The sequence below is a fragment of the Fundulus heteroclitus genome, chromosome 9 (genome assembly GCF_011125445.2).
Source record: "Fundulus heteroclitus isolate FHET01 chromosome 9, MU-UCD_Fhet_4.1, whole genome shotgun sequence".
Lineage (NCBI taxonomy): Eukaryota > Metazoa > Chordata > Actinopteri > Cyprinodontiformes > Fundulidae > Fundulus > Fundulus heteroclitus.
In genome coordinates this window covers 23,006,189-23,024,712 of record NC_046369.1, presented here as the reverse complement: position 1 = coordinate 23,024,712, position 18,524 = coordinate 23,006,189, and the positions used below count along the sequence as shown (strand labels likewise).

Here is an 18,524-nt window from a genome sequence, read left to right as displayed (position 1 = left end):
CATCACAATACAAGCTCTCAGGTGTGTTGATGCAGAAAAAAAGTAGAGCGGTGAACGCACAGCAAGGACTTTCCAATAACCAAACATGTCTTAAACTTTATAATGGGGCAAATTAACTCCCAATAGCCTTCCTTGTCCTAACTACATACAAAGGGAAACTGCAGAGAAGTCCTTTCCTCCAGCAGCTATTAGCTGCCTAGTGACTTATGCTAAGTAAACACTTAGCTGGATGTTTACGCCGCTATTCAGAAAAATCTGGTTTGTCTTACGTGTTACCACCTAGTCAGAATTATTATACTACCGCCATTTAGGGTCTCTTTATATTTGGCTGGCCGGTCAAAAATACAGATGTTTATATCCATTTTTGACAGTTCAAAATGACAACCCTTCACAATAACACCTTAATCATACTCCAAGCAGAACTTCAAATAGTATAGTTTAAAACCCTTAATATCACAGAATACAACTTTTTATATGAGCAGCTATTATATGTCTCTCTTAACCTCTTATTCATCCATTTCTGTCTCTCTTTTATGTTTCTTTCTCTATTGTGTAAATTTACAGATGGTTATATTTTGAAGGCTACCATTTTATTACATTGGATCCGCTTCTGATCCATTCATAGGGTCTATCTAGCAACAAAAATTAGTTTTCCAAGAATAATGCAGCCATCTGATGGACTCAGAAAGGTGGACAGACTCTTGGTGATTTGCGACAATCAAAGCAAATTGTATTTTTGTAGGACATCTGAAAACGACAATAGAGCCGTTTACTTGTTGACAATGTGCTGTATCGAGCGTTATTTATAATAATCCAGTTTAAACCGACGCGATCATCCTTATATTTGTATGAGCCAAACTTTCTCGTTTGGTAATCGGGGGACCACATGAAATAAACAAATGCCTCCTTTTTCAGTTTCAACAACAGAAAAAAAACAGACCAGCAAGCAATTTTAATTCTGTCGGGGATGATTCTTGATCATTTAGGCATTTCTCTTTAATGACCACCCCGTGTTCCCAGTCAGAACAGCCTCCACTGACGTCTTCACGACCAGGAGACGCTCAGTGCTCCCAACTCCGTGGGACTTTTTAGCGCACCCATCTCCAGAAGCTGGGCCCATTTGCAAAATGCAGAAATATTTACCAAGACAGGTGAAAATTATGTTGCAACTCTGAGTAGGAGTGTTGAGTTTAGATTTTGTGGGTGGGGGTGCCCCCCTTGTTGAATGGTAGAGGAAACACTCTTTAACTTCTAAACTTGTGCAATGCTCCTTTAAGTATGTAAACGTCAGTAAGTCATCATCCCAAGTAAATCTATTAATTGCTCCATTAAACGTAGAGCAGTGTACGTCCAATATGTGGCATTGAGGCACATTTCGTTAACGTTGTGACTTGAAAACAAGTAGAACTGGTAGTGCCACACAAACAGCCGCACCAGTCCCCGGCCCAGCTGTCAGCGGCTCCTGCCGAGAACCAATTCCAGCGTAATAAAATCTGGAGAGTGGGTGTGGGGTTTAATCCTCGCTACATTTCTTCCACCACCTCCTCCGTTCTTCTCGTCCTGCCTCTCTCCCTCACCTCCCCTGTCTGCTCAACTGGCTGGCGATGATAAATGAGTCAATTATGAGCGTGTGTGCACGCGGCACTGGAGGACGGGAGCGGACGGGGATGTTATTACCTGTTGCGGCTGGGGGTAATGTTGCGGTATTAATCATATTCTAATTTTCTCCCACCAAACGACCCTCCTTCCACCCACATCCAATGTCCCACCCCACCACAACAACAGAGGGCCCACACCCGCCCTTCCCCCAAACCGTGCCAGTCGCCACCATCAAATCAATCTATCTGCTACCTGCAAACAAGTTGGCGTAAAACTGCCGAGGGCCGAAATGTTCTCGCTTGCTTGAGAGGAAGCTAAGTGTGGAAGTGCAGCTGAGAAATTCATTTCGCTGGGAAAGGGAGCAGAGAAGGTGAAAACTCAAAAAATGCGTCCAGTGTTTGCAGGACAGCAAGGAAAGGTCTGGGTGTGCAAGGTAAGACAAAGGACAGACATTTCTCTGACTTAAAGCTGAAGCTGAAAAAAAAAAAATCAATGTGAGCGTGGAACAAATGGACACAAAGACAGAAGGGTTTGCTGATAATTAGGAAAGCAGTCAGATGAGAAAGAAGGTCCATGGATGAACTGAAAGTTGTCCAGAGAGAGACGGAGGAAGTGCGAGGAGCAAAGGGACACCTTGGATGTGCCTCCCTGCAGTCTTGGCTGGGATTCAGGCTCCAAGCGTGACTTTGTCTATTTCTGCTCTGCTCTGAGGTGATAATGGGCTGTCAGCACTCCAGTCGCCGCGCTCCCTCCTCCCCAGTGAGCGATGAAGGGACAGAAGTGGAAAGGGGAGGGGATGAGAAGAGTGCTGGAAGAGTAATTTGTTATGTCGCTAATTGCATTGTGTATTTTAATTTGGAGGATGATACGCCAAACAGTTTTTTTTTTATTTATTTTTTTCTCCTCTGTTGCAGTTTGAAACTGGAGTGTGAGAAACTGGCCACAGAGAAGACCGAGATCCAAAGACACTACGTTATGGTGAGACGCACTAACGCACATGCCTCTTCCAAAAACAAATGCAGCGCCAAGTCGCATGAATCCCTTTCATCTGCTTACAGGGGCCATACAACACCCACAAAAAAAAAAGAGTGCAGTTTCAAACACGGAAATGCAAGCACAGGAAAATATTTATTTGTCCGCTTATAATAGTCATCAGTCTCAAGTGAAAGTTATGAGCCCACATTTAGAGAGGCTTTACATCTTTTCAAGAGATTATTGCAAATACTGTTTATCAGGGATGAGTGGAATCCATCTTTTAAAAGTTTTAGGCCTTTTAAAATGGAATCAATATTCATAATATCGTCGACTCAAAAAAAAAATTGACCGTCATTTTACTGCATGAATGGATGGAGTTCTGGGATATTTTTAGCCTTAGTGTTTTCTACAGTACAGATGCAGCATGCAGATGTTGTCTTGTTGCTACTGAATAATGTAGCAAAGGGATTTTAAAATTAGATAAACGGTTTCCCAAAAGGTTTTTATGTGTCAGAAGGCCCTTATAGAGCTTCCCTACATATTGAACCGCAATCATTACTACAATGTTGTCTGAAATAATACAGTACTCTAAGTGTTTCCCAAACCTTTCGACTTCTGATCGACTAAATACCGGTGGTAGAGAATAGAAGCACTGGGTCTGACATGCCAGTTAAAAGTTAACCCCATTTTTCCCAGTAAGGACTACAACACATAAGAGATGACTTACTGCAGGTTGATCTTAAAAGATTTTCCCCATGTATGCATCAAACCTTCATCTGATTTCCATTATAATACTTAAAACGTACATTAAAGTGCATATTGTGTGTAGATAACTTTATATCAGACTCAGGGTTCAGATAAAAAAAAAATGAGATTAACAACCACACAACAAAAATGCATACCTGCAGTCATCAAAAGACGACTTAAGATTTCCCCGACTGTACCACTGTCTCCACAGCTGGGAGCATTTATTAGGATGGATTGTAAACTCATATGTCAGGTTTCTGAGCTCTAAGGTTCCTGCTGACAAACATTTCACTTGCACTGCACCTTCTTGGTCTTTTCAGAAATGCCCTCAATGCATGTTGTAAGCAACATGAAGTCAATTCAGACTTCTCTTGTTATCGTCTGGCCACAAGTGTGCAGCGTAGACTGCAGTACAGTGTGTGTGTTTTTTTTTATTATTATTTTTTTATTATAATTTAACTAATCCTAGACCAAGTTTAAATTGCATGCTGTAATGTTTGCCTGAGCATACATTTATCATCTGTCAGGTCTTCTCTTAGCTCATGTGATGATGTCGATTGATGTTCTTATTATTGGTGCACATAATGAGGAGAAATAAAAAAAAAAAATGGTTGATTCCCAACTCTATGCATTCATTATATTCATTTGAACTGAAACAATAATGAACTGGACTTGCCTGTCAGGGGTCACATGTCTCTACTAAAGATGTATAAATCAAAGACTATCAACTATCATTATATTTACCTCAAAGACCCTGACACTTGTTGATGCAGGCCCAACTTTGAGAACCGTCAGGCTATAATGTAACAGACCCCATGCAGTAACTTACTGTTCTATTATTAACAAAGATACAATTATTAGTGGGCCACACAGCAGAATCAGTCAATTTTTCCGTAATCGGTTCTGATCGGTTTTCAGCACATCAAATCCTGACAATTTTTTACTCTTTGAATGAATCAAAACTGACACCTCTTATCATTCTTGGACTATAAATGCATCAGCAAATAGGAAATACTTTGCACTTTTATTTTCTGATAACCTTATGGCTGATTTTCTGTTTAATTTAATACCACTACTTTTAAAGAAAACCGCATCACGTTTTTCCTCTGTTATAATCCGGGCATGTCAGACCTCTAAAGTGAAACCAGAAACTGGTACCAGGCAGGAAAGGCCCCATAGGGGCATCTCTTGTCATTACACACACTTCAAAATAACTGTGTTATGTTTTAGAATAAACAACTTAATACCAGAGTGTAATCACAGTCTGGTCTTGGTGGCAAGTGACCTGTGACGTCAGCATGGATTGGTTTCCTCTTACTGCTGTAAGGAAAGGAGGCTGGGAGCCACGGCACCGGAGGACCACCAGCACAAGAGCTGTACAAAGTTCAGACCACCCAGTTTCAATGTGTTCACGCATGGCTCGCATGAGGTGTGCAGTCTAGTTTTTAATAGCACTACAGTGATGACGTTCCTATTTTTGAATATCCTATAAACAGAAACAAAAGTCCCTTCTTTTGATATTTAGCCAATAAAAGCATTGAACAGCTGCCTGTTTATATCATTAATTACATAGTACTTTACTGATGTTGTTGGTTTACTGAATTATATCAGTTGATAAGACAATTTCTCTTTTTTTGCATCATTACTTAATTTCTTGGTGTTACGTTTTATAGATAAAATGTTTTACCACAGGGGTTGATTTGCATCGTTGCTTCAGACGAGCCTAAGGCTAATCTCAGAGCTGATCCGTTTTAGGAGAAAAGAGTGAAAAGTCTAAAATATCTGACATGCTCTCGATCAGCGGAATATTTGTCTGGACAAACAAAGAGCCAAAACTCATGGTTTGTCTTTGATTTTTAAGTCTGATTTCCCCCCCACCCCCCCGGGCTTAATTTACCTGTGATCAGAGCCAGAAACCTGCACAGCTGACAGAGCGTGAGCTGCCCAGAACCTGCTGCTCCAAAAAAAAACAAAAAAAAAAACAGCAATGTGGGATCTTGGCACAGAGTCTAAACTTGTGAGGGGGAGGAGACGGTAGCTGGCATCGGCTCGTCTTTGCTGGCTGATGATTTGGGGTAGTTTGGATGTTGCTAAGCAACAGGCGAAACTTGGCAAAGAGCTGCTAGGCGGAGCTGCCAGGGAAGGCATCTTTTATGGAGGCTTAGAGGCAAACACACACAGACGGAGGAGTGTGCGCTCACATGGCTTGATTTTTTTTAAAAACGCACTCACACCAAAGCACGCAAAGCACATAGGTGCACACGCCCACACAGTTGTAGACTTGTGCTTGAAGCGCACACACACATACACACACCTGCACACACACGGATGCTAAGTGCCAGGAAAGATATCTGGAGACAGAGGACCCCTGCCATCTCCTCTTCCAGCCTGCCAGCCGGTTTTGGCTGCTCGACTGCCAATCTCCTCTCCCCACTACCAGCCACACTGAAAAGCAAATGTCAGCCTGTCACTTTTCAAAGCATCTGACTTTAAAATGTTCTCCTTTTTGTCCATCTCTGAGGGAAGAGAGGCATCCTCAGCTGTCTCCGTGGCATTCATCTCCTCCTGCGTGTCTCGCAGCTCTTTGTGCTTAAAGATAAAAGCAGTGGTTGAGCAGCACACATTAGACCTGATTATTGCTGTACTTGGTCCAGCGACTGTTTCCCTGCATCACTTTGTTTTTTCTGGCTGTTCAGCTATCGCGGTTAAATTAGTGGGGATGTGCTTTTAGGGACATAAAGCCCTTCAGCGTGCACATGGTTGAACTACCATTGGATGACTCTGGCAGCAGAGGGTTACAAAATATATTCTGTCAATAGTTATTTTTGAAGCATTTCTGGAGCTTAACCTTATGGAGCGACTTATGCAAAGCACAAAATCTCTGTTTAGGTTGTTTATTTGGTCGTTTTATGTGTAAACTTATAAAGGTGTATGCAAGTGAGCGCTCAGCTGTTTTACGGTGAAGCAGTTTCATGGGTTAAAATCTTCAGTGAATGCTGCCTGTGAAGTTTTTAAAGTCCAGCGTTATTGGTTTTCTTTAATGCTTAATGAGGTTTTTATCCAAGACGACGTCACAAAAACCCAACTTGGAAGAATCCTAGCCTTGTTGTCGTCTGAGTAACTTTATTAATACAAGGGAGACCTGTCGTCCTGTTCGCTACTTGGCTGTGATGTGGCAGCAGCTTTGACGTAAAGTGAAAAACGGCGATCTGATCGCTCCATATGGATTCAAACGTGTCAGTGACTGTCTGGCTTCGCCGCTCCTGATCCTTTGGTACCAGGGCTGGAGAGGGTAAAAGTTCATCCGGCTGACTGAATATACCGTTGGCATGCAAAGCCAAAGTTTTATTAAAGTATATCTGATTCTGAATGCATCCCTGCTACTAAATATTGCAACACAACAGTTCTGTCTAATGCACATTAATATTAAAACAATTGTGCAAATCAAGATATTGTGCACCAGTTAGCTGCACAATATCTTGATTTGCACCATTGTTTTAATATTAAATAATATTATATATTAAATGTAAATAGAAATATCTTTGATAGGATTTTTTTTTTTTGCGACAGTGTATGACTATGTTTAGGACTTGTAATTTTGCCATTTTCATCCAAGCTTTTGGCAATAAGAGCATATTTTGGGTGGATTACACTATATATATATATATATATATATATATATATATATATATATATATATATATATATATATATATATATATATATATATATATATAATTTTTTTTTTATTATTATTTGTATTTGGTTCTATTTTGAACCAGAAAAATTAAACTGGAGACGTGTGTTAGTTTCTGCAGGAAATAAGTTAAATATTGTTTAATCTTTGTTTTCTACAACAATGGATAACTGTTCCTTTCCTTTTGTTTCAGTATTATGAAATGTCCTACGGCCTTAACATTGAAATGCACAAACAGGTGAGTCAGCTCCAGGTCTGCTGCTCTTTGCTTTGCTCTGTTTCTCCTTGAAGATTTGTTTTCTTACTTCCCACATCCTTTGACCGGCGTTCTTTTGTGCTCCTCAACTCTTGTTTCCAGAAAAAAAGTGTGTGTTTTTTCTTATTCCCCTGCTAATGTCAGTCTTCTGATGGACTTCTAGAGCATGTTTGTGCTGCGGAGGCATTAATAAGATCCACAAACAGAATTCATTTCTCCACCACAGATAGATGAGAGAGCTCTGCCCTTCCCTCTTGCCCGTCATTAATCCCTGTTTGTTTCTCCATCCCTCCCTCCATCCTCCCATTCCTCTCATTCCTGCACTGCTCTCTTATTTTTTTTCTTCCACTCCCCATTTTTTTGTGTCTCTGCCTCTTGTTCTTTGTGCTATTAATTCTTAAATTATATTTTTTATTGACACTTATACGCGTCTCTCCTCCTCTCCATTGATTCTCGTTCTCTGTCTCCTGTTTGTCTGCCCCCCCCCCCCCCCCCCCCCCCTCCCGCTTGGCCTCCTTCGCAGATATTCGGTCCATGCTGAATTTCACTTTAAATCAGGTCACTGCCTTCCTGCTGTCTGCTCTCTATCTTTCTGCGCTGCCTTCCTTCATTTCGCCATCTCAATCGCTTCGGTTTTGACGTGCCGCCACTGCCGCGTTTCCCCTCCTCCCGCCTCCACCCAGTCTCCTTTTTTTTTTTTTTTGCCTCCTCCGCCTTCCTTCTGTTTCTCCTTTCTCCATTTCTCCCCTCCATCCCGCATCCGTCCTTCATCGACAGTCATTTCCTCAACCCAATGTGCCCTTTTTCCTCCGCCCCCTCTTTTCATTTTCCCCTCTCCCATTTCATCCTACCCTCTTATTCTCCTCCTGTAGATTGCTCATGTTCTCTCCCTCCCCCCTCCTCCCCCCCTCCTCTCTCCAGAAGATGCCATTTAGTAGCTGAAGTTCTCTAACAAGAAATCATTGTCTCCCTGGGGGTGAGGGGGGGGCGATGGATTCAGAGGGTGGAGGGAAGGAGGCCAGGGCTTGGGAGTGGAACGGGGAGAGATGAGGCTAGTCAGAGAAATGAGAGAGGAAGCCCAAGGAAGAAAGACGGGTGGAAGTTCAATCCGGCATCAATAAATCACTTAAGAGAGGGTGTGTGTGTGTGTGTGTGTGTGTGTGTAAATGCACACAGAGTCTGAGATGCACGTGCATTCTCGCACACACTTCAAAGTGTAGCTGTCAACAAGATAAACAGCCTGCAGCAATAATGATGCTGTCATGATCTCTGCATGCGTGTCATTACTGGCCCTAACGGCCTCATTCGACCAGCCGCAGAACGGGTTGGTGTGTGTTAGAAATAACACCACAGCGCACGTCACACTGATCACCGTCCTGATGGGAAGAAAGAATGGACGGAAAGAGCGATCAGACCGGAGCGGGACGGAGAGAAGATGGAGGAAAAGTTTTCTGCTGGCGATGTATAAGAAACGCACACCCACAGCACCAACGAGTGACCCCACCCCCACCCTCAGCCCCAGCAGGGAGCACACGCTCACAGAACCCCGCATGCATAAATACAAACACACACAGACAAAACAGACATGCAAAGATACACCACACACACAAGATGGGGTCTGCTGTGTCTTCTCTTGTGTTTGCACACACACACACACACACACACTGTGTGGGCTGGTTGCGGCCGCAGCAGATGCTGTCCATGAATATTTTAGCCAAACTCTCTGGCAGAGTTTCCATTTGCATGGACCAGATGTAAGCAGCTGAAATATTTACCACTCTGGCCCTGGGAGAAGCAGGCCAAAACTCTGTGTGTGTGTGTGTGTGTGCAACCTTCCCAAGTGTGTGCATTTTCTTTGTGTTCCTGCTCAATCTTGGCGGTGTGATTGTTTGTGTGTTTATTCATGGAAGTGACAGTATCTTTTTCTTTTTTTCACTCTTTCAGACAGAGATTGCCAAGCGGTTGAACGTGATCTGTGCTCAGCTCATCCCCTTCCTGTCGCAGGAGGTGGGACTCACACACAGACACAAACACACTCTCTCGCTCTCTTGCTCTCTTTCTCTCTCTCTCTCTCTCTCTCTCTCTCTCTCTCTCTCTCTCTCTCTCTCTCTCTCTAGCTCTCTCTCTTATTTATTTATATATATATATATATATATATATATATATATATATATATATATATATATATATATATATATATATATATATATATATATATATAAAATAAAAGATGCATGTCAAAGTGTTTAATCCTGCACTAATTGTCCATGTTGTCATGTGCTCATAGAGGCATGTCAACAAATTTCAAGGTTGGGTAATTCAGTTGAAGAAGTGAAACTCTTGTATTGTCATTAAACACAGAATTATGCATTTGAACTGTTTTTTGTTAACTTTGAGGATTGTGGCTTAAAGGAAATGTATCCCAAGTTTTATTTTTGCACAAAGTTAGAATACTACTTCAGAGCGTTAAAAAAGGTTTATTGTGGAGAAAAGCTGGTTTATATAAGATGTACAGTAACAGTATATGCGCTCATTACATGGTTGGGGGTATTTTTTTGCATGAATTGCTGCAACAAGGCTGGGAGGCATGAAGGTGACCAGTTGGTAGCTTTGCTGAGGTTTTCAGGAAGCTCAGGTTTAATAGCAGCTTTTAACCTGGCCGGCCAGATTGATGATGTTTAGCACTCTCCGTCCTGCACATTATCAATCTGGGTCTGTGTCTATCAAATCCCTTCAGGGATTCGATAGAAACGTCTATCGCTGGTCAAGGCACTTCTTGCTTTTCTTCTTTCAAAGAAGAAATCATGGATTCTTATGAAACAGATGTGGTAGCAGCAGCTACTGCCATGTTTATTCTGGTTCGACTATGGGCTTGGCAGCTGTTGCATTTGTCACATCTGGCATGTCCCACCTTGAATCATAATACTGGAATGTGATTGGCCAAACGACTGAGGCTTTTGTTGTCTGTGGATGCACAAATACCAGGCAAGAATTCTGCTTGCAGGCAAAGTTAGGCAGCTTTGAGCTTGTCTTCATTATTGGCTCTTCTGTGTCTCATCTTCCTCTTGACGATACTCCATAGGCCCTGTAGGGGGTTCACGTCAGGCCAGTTTGTCGGCCAAACAAGGAACCAGGGTAACTGAACCAGCTTTTAGTACCTACTGGGAAAAAAAATCAGCGTCTCCATAAAACTATTCAGCAGAGGGAAACTCGACGGCTGCTTTGACTTTGGACTTGATAAAACACAGGGGACCAACACCAGCAGGTGACATGGCTCCATAAATCTTCACTGACTCTGGAAACTTGACACTAAAGCAACTTGGATTTGGCTCTTCTGCACCATTCCTTCAGATTCTGTGATTTTTAGTTTCTGATAGAAATGGCAAATGTTCTTTTGTCTAAAAAGAGGACTTTGGATCACTTAGCAGCACCTCAGACCTTCCTGGTTAGATGCGTCCAATTACTAATAAGTTTAAGTGAAGAACTGACTCCAGCTTCCATCCACGCTTTGTAAGTCTACCTCAAACTCTTTGAAAGTGCTTTGATTCACAATCCTTCAAATAGGTATCCCTGCTGCCTATGCTGCTTTTTCTATCACACTTTCTTTCCATTGAACTTTCCACCAATATGCTTGGTTGATGGTCTCTGTGAAGAGCCAGCATGACCGTTTACGGTCTACCCCCTTCATGGAGGGTAAACTGTCTCAATGAGTGTTAGGGACACGAGGTGGGCATACGTTTTCAGTATTAAAATCTTTGTTTTTAATTGGTCGAGTGTTACACTATTATTTTCTAAGAAACTTAATTTTGGGTTTTAATAGCCAGCCATAATAATCAAAACAAGCAAATTAAAGGCTGGGACTATTACTCTGCTTGTAATGAGTTTATAAATGAGTTTCACTTTCCAAATTGGACTTCTGAAATGCTGTAAATGATCATATTGATGAGCTCCTTAATTTTTCTTGAATGTAAAGTTGATGGAACGCCTGTAAATTGACTCCCTGACGTCTCGGTTTGCTCCACAGCACCAGCAGCAGGTGGTCCAGGCCATGGAGCGCGCCAAACAGGTGACCATGGGGGAGCTAAATGCTTCGATAGGGGTACGTGGGCTCCCCCCTCTGCCTCATAGCGTGTGTACCTTATACTCCCATATTTAATTTTTCTTCCTTTTTTTTTTTCTTTTTCTTTTTTGTAGTGTGCTGACTTCATCAGCTCAGTATTCATTTGCATACTATGGTTATCAAATGTAAAGATTTGATTTTAGATCTTATTCGAGCATCACTTCCAGAAACTTGAGTGCTCCTAAAATGGTCGTCTGATTAAACGTTTGCTGGTATTTGTTTGCAAACATTGAAACATTTTCTTTTCAGTTGTTAAATCTAAATTTTCACCTCAGGGCTTTTAATCGTGCCACTGCACTGACCTTGGCATTTCTCCTTACGTGCACATCGCAGCAATTAGTTCCCTCCTCCTTCTTCCTCCTTTTCTTAATTACTTCCAGTGAAGCAACTCCTTGTAAGTCACCGAAGCTTCTCTCGTCTCGTCTTTCTCTTGCTCTCTGGGTTTGTGTTTATTTTGCCGTCTACAGCAGCAGCTTCAGGCTCAGCACATCTCCCAGCATGCCCAGGGCTTGCCAGTCGGCCCACACCCATCAGGACTGCCCCACCCCAGCCTGGCGCTCGGCGGGGGCTCCGGCCTGCTCGCCCTGTCCGGGGCTTTGGGGGCCCAGCTCGCAGCCAAAGATGAGAGGGCGCACCTCGAGGCGGCGGCGGCGTCCGCCGCTGCAGCCGAGCACCACAGAGGTGAGCTTTAAATGAGCCGTGACATTGTTTTTGTTCTCGCAGATCTTAGAGGGCAGATGAGTTCAGCGTTCAGGCAGGAGTCAGACAGCATTTCTGAAGAAAGAACAATGCTGATGTAGGAGGAGAGTAAGCATTAAGTCTTGGCGTGGCGCGTTCTGATGATTGATTTTTCCTTTGGCGCTTTCTCAGGCCATAGACAGTTGCTGGTAATAATACTCCTCAGGGATATCTCTGCTCATTGTCATCATTGTATGAAGTTGCAGTGAATAACTTGTGTACTTCTTTGTCCTTACTCGCCCTTGCTGCATTGCTGCACGTTTTCCTGGACGTGTTGGACGTTTTCCTCCTCGGATGAACAGACCGGGAAGCCGGACCAGTGAGTGCAAATTCCTCCCCACCTCACTATTGATCACTTACATCAAACACATGCCCACCATTTTGTTCCACTGTCTTTTATAGCGGGAACCCACATCTAGATTGGGGAACTCTTTTCCCAAATGTCGAGACTTAAAATAAACATGTGCCTATCAAGCCTTAGTTAAACGTATAGAAATCTCAACCCAAAGACTAAAAAATGCCGACTGATAAAATCTACTACAATGCCCATCAGACAGGTAGATGGCCCTTGGCCCGTCCACAATTTGTCACAAATTGAGTGACTGTTGTTGGGATTAATGTGACAGAACAGCCAAAGATTAGCTTAATTGTTGCCCGTGTAGCTACTTGTAATAATTATGAAGTGAAAGGAAATGTATATGATTTAGAATTTCTTTTTGAGCCCCCCTTAGTCACCACTTCCCTCCCATTACAGCAGCCTTTTGTCTTTTGGGGGGGGGGGGGGTGTATTCCAGCTTAGCAAAGCCACAGGTTGAGTTTTTTTGCCCATTCTTCTTTGCAAGATAGCTCAAGCTTCTTCATATAGAATGCAGAGCGACCATCAGAGTTCACATTTACCACAGATCCACGATCTGATTTAGCCCTAGACTTTGACTAGGCCATTCTAACATACAAAAATGCTGCATTCTAAACCATTGCAGCACTGGCTGTAGCTTTAGGGTTGTCGAGGTGAGCCTCCAACTATTTTCTGCCATTAGAGCCTCATATTTAGCTCCATCTGTCTTCCCATCAACTCTAACCAGCTTCTGTGTCCCTGCTGGAAAAAAAACGCCATCCCACCATGATGCTGCCTCCACCATTATTCCCTGTGGGCATGGTGTGTTTGAAGGTGGTGTGCTTAGTGTTTTCTGAATGGAGGACCAAACAGCTCTCTGGGAGATGCGTTAGATGTGTGTGGTATTATTTTATAACCTGACCCTGCTTTGACCTTCTCCACAATTTTCTCCATGACCCACCTACTGTTTTCTAACACAACCTTCAGAGAACAGCTAGATTTATAAATTCATTTTCGCACAGATTGATTTTAATTTCTACTGAATGCAATTGGTTGTAGTGGAATATATTTGGGGGTTTCTAAGGAGAGGGGGGCATAGATGCATGCAACGAGGTTTTCAAAACCACGCATCATCTTTTTTGCCACTTTATAATTTGTCCACTACTTTGTGCTGGTCTGTCACATAGAATCCCAGTAAAACACTCATTTTTGGTTGGAACGTTATAAAATCTCAAAAGCCAAAAGCAATTAAAAGATGTTTTTTAGCCACCAGATTGATTGAGTGTTACTTACAAGATACTTTCAGAAAATGCAAGCACAATTTAATCATCCTAAATGAGCATCATTATATTATGAGTCAGTTATTTCAGTCAATTTTGTCTTTTTCTGTGGCAGATTACTTGTGGCTAACAGAACTGACTTTATTGTTTTAAATGTTATCTTTGTACATAGAAACATTGTGTAGCTTTGTAATTGTGTAACATTTAAAGCATCACAAAATGCGCAAAAATCTGTGGAAAAAAAAAAAAGAATAATTTCAAAGCTAGCTGGATGTAGTCAAAAATCCAAGGACACATCTCTTTAATAGTGCCTTGCAACCTTGAGCAGTTCCTGTTTGGATAGATGTTATCCCACAATGTGGACAGATTTGTTTTCAGCTGATTTTTAGCTCGCTCCAGCCTCTCCAGTGCCTTTAAGAAAACCCTGCCTCCCGCTGCTTCCCTCTGTGGGCTAGCCAGTCGATGCAGCCTGATATTCTTTCACATTCATCTCTGCAGCTCATGAGCCTGACGTGATTTATGCACTCCTCCTCACCTCATTATCACCCTCTTCCTCCCTTTCCACCCTCACGCCCTTTCCTCTACTCTCCCGCACTTCCTTCATCTCCCCCTCTCTCTAATCCCCCCACCCCCTCTCTCCTCCTTTTATCCTCTTGTGTATGGATGCTCACTCTTTTGACCACTTTGCCCTCACTCTCTGATTTACCCCTCCCTGTCTGCAGAGCTCCCTGTCCAACGGGGATAAGGGTCGCCCAACAGACTACCTCAGCAACGGCAAGAAGAGGAAAGCCGAGGAGAAGGAGTTCATGACAGACTATGTGAGGACGCCTCCATAACGCTCTTAAATGTTTGAGTAACTGCGGGAAAGTTTCACCCAACTCCTCCAACACGAGTCAGATAAAAGAGACAGCGTCTTTGTACAAGAGAAGACCGGCAGACTTCAGGGAACTGCCCTCTTTCTTTGTGAAATATTTACAGTCCTGACTCTCTGTACTGTTTTCCTGGAGTATCTGTGGAAGATCAGACCGGTGGAGGCTCAGTTTTAGTAAATTCTGTTACTAGAAGGTTGATTTGAGAAGTGTTTTACCTCCCACGGTTAAAATGGTGTAATGGTATTTTACATTTGTACCGTTTGCTGCAAACCTTTACTTCCTGTTAGGTTTGTTTGCCGATATGTCCTCTGCATGCAGCAGGTAACTGAGCAGGAGTGTGTTTTTTTTTCTGTCGCAGGGCAGCGATGCGGATAAGAGCGACGATAATTTGGTGGTGGATGAGGTTAGTAGGCGGCCGCCAGCATCTGTTTGCATCACTTGACCGCTTTCATCAGCAAGCGCCATGTAAACATATCCAGCAGAATCACACGAATAAGAATAATGACCCCCTAACTTTGGCCCATCTCATTTAGCTGCACACACATCCACACATCCACTATACATACAGGTGCACAGTCTGAACTGCAGCTCACGCTGCCGACAGAGTTAGGAAAACATGCAGGTAAAATCCTAAAAAATACAGTCTTCACATTTGGACAATGGAAACACAGTTTCTACTTAGTTTCTACTCAGTTTCTACTCGGCTCTGACAGGTCTGGAAACTGAGAAACTTTGTTTGATTTTCCAGGTCTGTAATGATCCAAGACTCTTTTCTGTTTTTCTAAAGTGCAAATAAATGTGATGGGGTTTTTTTTACATTGATTTACTTTGAAATTACATACATTTTGTCTGATTTGCCACACCTCAGTTTTTCTCTTTACTTACTAACTAAAAATGCCACTTTACTACTTTTCTGACTGTAAAACTTTGGATTCAGGCTGGACTGGACCTGTGCTCTTTAAGCTGAATCTACTTTAAACAACTCAGTGAAAGTGTACATTTTATGTATTTTTTTATTTACTAATGAAATTAAAGCACTTTAATAAATCCTATTCATTAAAATTTTTCTTTAAGTGAAACTCCTTATTACCAATGCAATATTTAAAAATGGAGCTAATCCAAGTTTGTTCAGATGCCATATGTTTGTCATGCCACACTCATCAGAAGCCAGTTTCAGCTCTCTGTCTTTTCCTGAATTGTGAATCCTACAAATACGACTATTTAAGCAGCACAGGGTAAATATTTTTGTGCTCAAATGTTCAGAAAACTGCAATAAAAAAATAATTTGACTCTGAAAAAGAACAGAAAGTTTGAAATGAAAAAAAAAAAGAGCAGTGGCCATTTAGGCTTAAGTTTTTTGGGGGAGATTTAGTTCTGATTGGCATGTGGTCTAAACAGCCTTCAGAAAATTTAAAATGTTAAAAAAAAATTGTGTTTAGGCCACATTTGAGTGCAGGTTATAGTCCAGTCTAATCTTCAGATATTGTAGCGACATGCTCTGGTGGACCATGTCCAAATGAACAATTAATGCCGCAGTAAATTATCAGTAGGCTCTGTGGCTGCAGGATGTTTTTTCTAAATGCAAATGTCAGAAAGACACATCACTAAGTTGATGTATGTCTGGTAAAGCACAGTTCAGAAGGAGGGAGTCCAGGTTAATAAGAGCTGTTATATTCTTTTGGCAACTTACAGCTTTGCAGTAAAAGTAGGATTTCAACATTTACAGCCACATCTAAGTGCTCTAAAAACTTCATATAAAATCTATAAACGAGATGCTTCAGCAGCATCAAAAAATCTCATTTAAAGTTTGTGAGCATGATTTTTTTATTTTTTTTCCCCCGGAGAGTTTTCGTCAGGGGCCTCAATGAAAGCCCTAAATAAACCCGAATGTTGTAGAAAGGAAAGTTGAAAACTTCAGCTGCATTTAGTTTTTACTTTACCGGACTTTGGTTCTTTGTGTCATATTTAATGTTTTTTTGCACTTTTACATTTAGGACCCATCCTCCCCCCGCAGCGTGCAGTCCTACTCGTCGAGGGAGAACGGTTTAGACAAGATCCCCCCGTCCCGTAAGGAGGGGCCCCCACAGGCCAGCCCCACCTCCCTGGCATCATCAAGCAGCGCTACCTCGCCCTCTCGAGGCAAAGAGCCCCCACAGGTAGATGGAAGGGCCCGCTGTCAGACGCTTCTCTTTTTAATATCGCATTTGCATGTTCAGCTACACGTGAAATGTTTTTCTCTGAGCACATCAGTTTTTCATGCTGCCACGCCGTTTTTTGCCATTTTGTTCAGGATCAGTAGTTTGTCTCAGTTTTTGAGCTAGAAGCATCCAGTCAGCTCTCAGTGATTATGTTGTCACTTTTTTTTATTTTTTTTTAATTTTTTGCAGCTCATTTGGCTTCTCAGTCTTTTACTGAATTAGCCTTGCCTTATGAATTTCACCTCCTTTATAGAAAGCCCTAATATATACATTTAAATTAATCATTTATTTTAGGGGAATTATCTGACATTGAAAGATCGCCAAGAATCCAGTCTTTAGTTTGTGTAGTTTGTTCAGTTTCAGGGGGGAAAAATCAACATACAGAATTTATTTATTTATTTAAATAAAATCACCGGCAGCTCAGTTATTGTTACAGAGGCCACCAGGTAAAAATTTAAAATGTTTTGGTCATGCTGCCATGATTCCCGCTGCATGTGGAGGAGAAACAGGCCCACAGCACCACAGTTCCTCCATCGTACCTATTAAGTGGCCACGAGACGCTTTTCCACCGATTCAATCTGTTGTTTTCCACAAAGCCCACCTGAAATGTTGCTGAAAAGCTCCATCTTGGTCCTGTTTAACCAAAGCATGCAACTCAAAGCGAGTTTGAAGCCAATGGCACATTTTAACTGGTGTTCACTTCTGATTGGTTAGATAGAAAAAGGCTTACAAACCTGTGCTTGACATTTAGGTGGTATCTAATGGTATCTTCTACAACTTTTTTACTTCCTGCTTACTGTGTGTAGTAACATGCTGAAATGATCGTGTTATATTTAACCCCAGGAAATAAGAAAGTCATGAATTACTTATTAGAAATTCCCTTTATAATCATATAAAAAGCAAAGTGTACATTTTAGAAAATGCTTTAATGTTTATTTTAATATTATGACCAGAATAGAGGCCCCCTACATTTATTTAGGTTTTTTAGCTGTACAATTAGAAAAACTCACACGCTGATCTCATTTTTGGTGCCTCTTTTTTCTGCAAAGACACTTTCAGCTTTCTGTAACTTGCGCTTACTCAGCATTGCTCTGTGTTTTGATGAAACGTCTCAAAGGCAAATCCAGTCTGCCCTGGCTGAACGGTAATAAAAAGGTTAAGGAATTTTAAAGGGGACCAGTGCTTTATCTGTATGTGATTTTTATTAAAAATTAAACAGATCTTTCTCACCACTGCAAACTGAAAACAGATTTTAATTTTTTTTTTTTTTAGAAATGATTATTTCTGGCTTCACCTTGCTCTTCTCTGTCCTTCTCTGCTGTTGCCTACTCCAGAGAGAGAAGTCTAGCACTCCCGGTATGAAGCCAGGGACCCCCATGTCTCAGGAGTCCAACACCCCAGGACCAAGCGGCCCGCCACCGTTCAGACCTGGGCCAGGAAAGCCCGGCGTCGACCCGCTCGGTAAGCACGCCACGTCCGTGAGGCTAACGCAGCTTTAACGGTAACCCTGGGCCTGTGAATAAGGTGACGTCCTCCATCACCCCAAACTCTCACAAAGCAATCTGCACACAGCACATCATTAAAAATGGGAATTCACTTCTGCGCCCAGGGATGTTTTAAGCCCGTAGCGACCCGTTTCCACGCAGCGTGTCAGCCGGTGCCGGCCGCAGTAGTTGGTATGGGTGTCGGCCCGCTCCTCGCCGCCGAC

At 42.2% G+C, this 18,524-nt stretch overlaps 1 protein-coding gene across 6 annotated transcripts in view; it reads left to right on the top strand.

Annotated features, from left to right (window-relative positions):
- Positions 1-18,419, top strand: part of LOC118564167 (transducin-like enhancer protein 1) — a 50,208-nt gene extending 31,789 nt beyond the window's left edge. The window contains exons 3-12 of one of the 6 annotated variants that reach the window (XM_036141261.1): positions 2,514-2,577; positions 7,212-7,256; positions 9,219-9,281; positions 11,299-11,403; positions 11,865-12,075; positions 12,435-12,451; positions 14,469-14,564; positions 14,977-15,021; positions 16,613-16,774; positions 18,151-18,419. In XM_036141261.1, coding sequence (XP_035997154.1) covers positions 2,514-2,577; positions 7,212-7,256; positions 9,219-9,281; positions 11,299-11,403; positions 11,865-12,075; positions 12,435-12,451; positions 14,469-14,564; positions 14,977-15,021; positions 16,613-16,774; positions 18,151-18,315 — 973 coding nt within the window. In that variant the 3' untranslated portion in view covers positions 18,316-18,419. Of the gene's footprint in view, positions 1-2,513; positions 2,578-7,211; positions 7,257-9,218; positions 9,282-11,298; positions 11,404-11,861; positions 12,076-12,434; positions 12,452-14,468; positions 14,565-14,976; positions 15,022-16,612; positions 16,775-18,150 lie in introns of all 6 variants that reach the window. The other 5 variants (XM_036141265.1, XM_036141263.1, XM_036141262.1 and 2 more) reach the window with 5 other exon arrangements.
- The last annotated feature ends 105 nt before the right edge of the window (positions 18,420-18,524 follow it).